This window comes from Ursus maritimus, unplaced genomic scaffold (assembly GCF_017311325.1).
Source record: "Ursus maritimus isolate PB19 unplaced genomic scaffold, ASM1731132v1 scaffold_27, whole genome shotgun sequence".
Classification (NCBI taxonomy): Eukaryota; Metazoa; Chordata; class Mammalia; order Carnivora; family Ursidae; genus Ursus; species Ursus maritimus.
In genome coordinates, this window is record NW_024425230.1 from 19,927,424 (window position 1) to 19,933,461 (window position 6,038).

A 6,038-nucleotide genomic window follows, 5' to 3' on the forward strand; every position below is an offset into this window, starting at 1 on the left:
CGATCTCGGGGACCTTGCTGGGGTCGGCGGGCTCGGGCGGGCTGGCGCGGCGTCTCCCCGGCCCCGGAGGCCGCGCCCGGTGTCCGTCTCCGGCCTGCGGTGAGGGACGCCCGGGACCCGGCCAAGCGGCTCTCGGGGCCCGCGGCTGTGCAGGCCCGGTCCCGGGTGCCGCCTGTGCCGCGTCCCAGCCCTGCTCCGGGCTCTGGGGCCTGCGGGGGTGGCGCTGGGAGCTGGGCGCTGGGGCTCGGCCTGGCCCGCTCGGCCCCGCCGCTGCGGCCAGCGAGTGACCACCGCCCGAGTCCCTCCCTGGCTGAGGCCGGGCCTCCCCCGCGGCGCCCCTCGGGAAACGCGGGCTGCCGGGGGAGATGGTGCGGGGCTCCCGGCTCTCCTTGCCTTGCTAGGAACTTTGAGGAGCACGGGGGGATCTCAGCGAGCCCGGTTTTCTCAAATTCGGGCGATAATTGGTACCACGGCTCGGGCGTGGGGTCGCGCGCTCTGCAAAATACAGCTTCTCAGATCCCGTTCCCCAAAATGGCAGTTAGGACAGCGTGGGGGTAGGCCTGAGGATCGGCGTTTTAAACAGACGTTCTAACTGCTTTGGGGGAAGCCCCAACCCTAATATCACCCTCGGTTTTAATAAACCCTCGTTTTGTGGTCAGGGGTTGGTGACTTGGTCCAGGCCATCTAGCTTTTAGGACCAGGGCAGCAAGGAGTGGGCCTACAACCGCCTGCCGCCTTCCCCATCAGCCAGCTGGTCCGTAACCCTGCCACCGCTGGAGACTGTGACTTCGTGGCTCCTTTGGGGCCTTTGCTCTGGGGATTATGCTGCTGAGGTCCTTGCCTTAGGCCACAAATCCTGCCCGGAGGCCGGATGGCTGCTGATCCCCAAAGAGATAGTTCCGGCTGGTGGGAGATGTGTCCTTACCGAAACTGTTGTGTTATTTGAGCCACACTTCTCTCCGACCTTGCTGAGCTCCTATCTGGGGCCCAGGATGGGTGAGGCATGTCCTAGATAATTAATTGTTGGTTCTGACAGGTCAGCAGGGTCAGGGCCTGGAGTAAGAGCACTTGCTTTCAGCTCTGGAAACACAAGGCCACTTTTTCTCAGGGAACTTCATTTCTGGCTTCTTTGAAACCTTGCCGGCAGGGTCAAGGAAGGGCGCTGACCCTGCTCTCAGGCTCAGCTCCTGACCTGCAGGGCCCGGAGCCCTCTCAGAGAAGGGAAAGGGCCCAGTTCTCCCCATTGCTGGCCTGGGGCCAATGGAGCTTCTGTGTTCGTCAGCTCGAATTTGTGACTTGTCGAGGCGAGGATGTTGATGTTAGTTATGTGCACTTTTGAAAGGAGACGGCTTCTTGGGGAGTGGATGAGCCAGCCGGAGGGAGGATGAGTCAGGATGGGTCACCATGCCTCGCCCTGGCATCACCAAGCAGCACTCCTCCCCACGCCTCTTAATCTCTGCCGCTGTTCAGATTCTTCTCCAGAACTCCTCCTATAAGGCAGTAGGGATCCTGTTCCCCATCAATCCCCGCATCATGCCCAAACTTTCATCCCCCTTCCAGAAACAGTGGTCCCTCGCTGTTCCCTCCACCCCGTCTCCTCACCCACAACCTCCTTTTCCATTGTTCCACGGGCCTCCTTCCCCTCTCACAGTGGAGGCGCTTTGCCTCCTGGACTTTGTATCTGCCTTTTCTCTGGATGCTCTTCCCTTTCTGTGCTCCTGGCAGACCTTCCTGAAACCCTTCAACATGTCCCTCCACTGCCACGCTGCACTAACCCGGCGTTTCCGTCTGTCCAGTGCTCGGCCTGGTGAGTCTGTCCTTCGTTCACTGCTCCCGTCCCGAGCACACACCGTGGTGAGAGTCTGACAGCCTCCTTGCCAAATGTGGAGTTCCCTGAATTCCCCGTCACCTCCAGCCCTGCGAGCCCCACAGTCTGGCAGGTGGCAAGCCCGGCCTCAGCTCCCTTCACACACTTCCGAGGAGGACCTGCTTGATGCCAGGCCCCGGGCTGGCTGTTGGGGGAGGGGCAGAGACACACGTCTCTATCCCGGCCTTCAGAGCCTTTGAGGTAGACGCTGTTTAACTCTTGTCTTAAAGTGTAGTAAATTCTTCTGCGGTTGTGCTGGCAGGCATGGAGGGGTGAATTTCTTTGTTCCCCGGCTAGATTGCAAATGTCTGGGGTCAGGAAGTCAGTGACTTCCCCGGGTGCTCTGGGCCTCCCTCAGTTGATCAGCAGAGAGTGGTCTGGGGACACCAGCTTACGGGTGTAGGGTGGGACCACCATGGCGTGTGGTGGCCTTCCCAGAGTGGGGACAGAAGGTGAAGTGGTAAAAAGGGAAGAGGGGACAGTTCCTCCAGCCATGACTCACCTCGTGCTTTGCGCCCCCTTGGCATCAGGCTACTTGCGGACCCCTCTTCCTCAGCCCTAGGTTCCTTCTCTTTCAGGCCTTTGCCGCGGCCACCAGTTCATCTCCCTGTCATTTGGAGGGTTACTGTTTCCTCTTCACAGAGATTTAATCTCTTCCAGCAAGGCTCCCAGAATCATCCTCCAGCCTGTTGTTTCCCTAGCACTTCTGACCCAGCCGCGCACACGCCTTGTGCTTTGTTTCTGTCTCTGCGCTGAGGCTAAGCTTCTTGGAGTCTAGGGTCCGCCTTTGTTCCTCTGTGCTCAGCACCTGGCACGGTTGGGACCCCAGGGAGCCCCAGGGCGGCTCTGCAACCCAGTGGGATCAGGGATTGTCCCACAGGGCTTCCTGGAAGGTGTAGACAGGAGAGAAGGTGTGTGAGTGGGAAGACAGGTAAGGGAAAGGCCTGTGGGTTGGGAGGGGCGGGGAGTCGGGGCCGAGGCAGCTTTGGCCTGGGAAGAGCTGGCTGCCAGCCTGAGGAGAGTCTCAGCCTGTCTGGGGGAGGGGGAGCAGGAGGTAATTGAGCGCTTACTGGATGTCATGTATGCAAAGCCAGCACACGTGTGTCGTGTCATCTTGTGTTCAGGAAAGGTGGTAGTAGGGCCATTTCGCATGCAGGGAACCAGAAACTAAGCAGTTCGGGTAACTTCTAAAGAGCCGAGTTAAAACTCTGCTCTGCCGACTTGAAAGCCCTGGTTTTCTGGTCTGTTGAAAATGTGCCTGCTGACTGAGCGAGCGAGTGAAGCTTTCCAAGCAGGCCCCTCGCTCTTGGGCAGCTGCTGGCCTTGTGCGTGCGATTTGCAAACCCCCATGAACTTCAAACATTTCCAGGTGCTCGGGACGGAGGGACCTGCAGGCACTGCCTTTTCTGTTTGTCCTTCCCATGAGCCGAGCCTGACCACACCCCTGCCGCAGTCAGTGGTGACTTAGCAGCGTGCCCGGCTATTGAGAACTGTGTGGATGCTCTTGCGGTGGGTGAAGTAGGAAGTCGCTTAATAAACTCCCTTATTCTGATAACACGTACCGAAAATACGGCCGTCGTGAGCCTCTTGTGAATTTTTTTCCCTCCAGTTTCTGAGGGTCTGTGCTTTCACAAAGGATTCTTTGTTTTTTAAAAAACTGGAATTGGGTTGCCTGGCTGGCTCAGTCAAGAGGAGCACAGGACTCTTGATCTCGGGATCATGAGTTTGAGCCCCACGCTGGGTGTAGAGATTACTTAAAATAAATTTTAAAATTTAAAAATGGGATTTTGTGTGTGTGTGTGTGTGTGTATGTGTGTGTCTGTATATACACACAGACACACACACACTGCTGCTGTAGCCTGGATTTTCCCGCATCTGTGCCTCTCTACAACTTGTTGCTGCTGATGCTCCTGGAGGTCAGCTGTGGCTTGGAGGCTGAGACCGTGGATCCTGGGTTCGAATCAGCTCTCCCATCTTACTGCGTGGGCAGGTTACTTAACCTCTGTGCTCAGTTTTCTCACCCGTGAGATGAGGATAATCATACTTGTTCGGGTTGTTGGGAATACTTAGCGATTCCGTGTAAAGTATTTAGAACGGTGATTTGCACGTGGGCTTGACTCAGTGCCGTGATGATTCCACAAGGTCCTGGATGGACTCAGTGTGGGAGGCCGAGACAAGCCTAGGGCTCCCAGGCGGCCCGGCGGTGAGCGTGGGGGCAGGGGCGGCACACCTCTCACGGGGCCCCTCTGCCCTGTGTGTTCTCTCTGCAGAGCGCCGCCCTGCTGGCAGAGCAGCCCCCGGGTCACGCTTTCCCCGAGCGGTGAGCTGATTGGGATGGTTCCCCGGGAAGGCCCTGAGTCTGCGCAGTGCCTCTGCCCTTCCCTGGCTAGCCTGCATGCCAAGGATGTGCTTCGGAGAAAGCACAAGAGGAGGAGCCGACAGCACCAGCGATTCATGGCCCGGAAGGCGCTGCTGCAGGAGCAGGGGCTGCTGAGCATGTCCCCAGAGCTGCGATCCTCCCCGCTGCCCGCGCCGTCGGGGGCGCTGCCTGGCCCTGAAGCCACCAGCAGCGGGACGCAGCGTCCGAGGAATGAATCCGGAGGTGCCTCATGGAGCAGAAAGCCCACCCCCACGGACTCTGCGGGGCCCTCGCCCAGCAAGTGCGTGGCTATCGACTGCGAGATGGTGGGCACGGGACCCAGAGGGCGGGTGAGCGAGCTGGCCCGCTGCTCTGTGGTGAGTTACCATGGCGACGTCCTCTATGACAAGTACATCCGGCCTGAGATGCCCATCGTGGACTACCGCACCCGCTGGAGTGGCATCACTCGGCAGCACATGCGCAAGGCCATCCCCTTCCAGGTGGCCCAGAAAGAGGTGAGGGCGGAAGTGGGGGCTTGTGTGGGTGGGTGACGGCCAGGGAAGGGCAGCCCTGGGTTTGAGTTGCCACTTAGTCACAGGAAACGAGAGACTTTGGGAAAGTTACTTAAATTCTTTAAACTGTGGCTTCCTTCTCTGTAGGCAAGGGTGCCTAAAATCTGGACCCATCTCCGTGTAAGGATTGCGGTGGTCCAACGTGATAATGTTTACGGAAAGACTGTGCCATGCTTGTAAGGTGTAGAACCGCTCACATGTTACATCTTCTTTTCTTTTCTTTTCTTTTCTTTTCTTTCTTTCTTTCTTTCTTTCTTTCTTTCTTTCTTTCTTTCTTTTCTTAATATTTTAAATATTTGAGGGAGAGCGAGTGAGAGAGCACAAGCAGGGGGCGCGGCAGGCAGAGGGAGAGGGAGAAGCAGACTCCCCACCGAGCAGGGAGCCGATGTGGGGCTCCATCCCAGGACCTGAGCCGAAGGCAGACGCTTAACCGACTGAGCCAGCCAGGCGCCCCTACATTTTCCCTTCTGTTGTAAGAGTACTACGTATCTGTTTAGAATTTGTAAGGCCCACAGTCCTGTCACCTTCAGACGTTAATGTTTCCTTGTATTTTCTTAGTTTTTTGGTGCTTTGAAAAAGATAAATTAGTGGTTGGAACTGCACTAATGTACCTGGAATCCCCAGTGGTGCTTGACCGTAGGAAGCCCCTAAAGCCTTGTTAACAATCTCAGATCTTTGTCCCCAGATCCTTCCATGGAGATTCTCATCTCGTACCCCTGTGGGCTTGGGGACAGCTCTGATGTGTGTGGTCCTGGAAATCATCACGCTGTGCCAACTTGCACGACGAAAACCTCGGAGCTTATGGGGAATGTGGCATTAGGAACATAACAGTCAAAGCACCTCCTAATAAGAACCCCCGAGATAAAAAGCTAGAAACCAAATGACGGCGCTAGCCCCGTTCTGCACGTGCTAGGTGGTTAAGACGTGCGTCAGTACTTCAGTAAGGGAGCACTTGACCTGAAAACATCCTGGTGTCTGCTTGTGAAGTGGGTGTCAGGAAAGTTGCGGTTTCTATGATGGTGGCGCGGTCGCAGGCATTCCTGGAAATGAGACAGTGGAGGCGTCAGGTGCAGGTGGCGGTGGCCCATCCCACAGGTGAACTGGGAGCTGCCTGGGGGCTGTTGGAGGCGTGTGCGTTTTGTATGTTCCCATGTGCCTCAGGTTAGCTGCGTGCAGCTTTTTCTCTTTCGTTTTTTCTTTCTTTCTTTCTTTCTTTCTTTCTTTCTTTCTTTCTTTCTTT

General features: G+C 56.8%; 1 protein-coding gene across 1 annotated transcript in view; it reads left to right on the forward strand.

Moving 5' to 3' along the window:
- LOC103660250 (apoptosis-enhancing nuclease) overlaps positions 1 to 6,038 on the forward strand; it is a 10,527-nt gene that overhangs the window by 1,593 nt on the left and 2,896 nt on the right. Inside the window, exon 2 of the mRNA XM_040642775.1 lies at positions 4,138 to 4,741. Coding sequence (XP_040498709.1) covers positions 4,202 to 4,741 — 540 coding nt within the window. The 5' untranslated portion in view covers positions 4,138 to 4,201. The remainder of the gene's footprint in view (positions 1 to 4,137; positions 4,742 to 6,038) is intronic.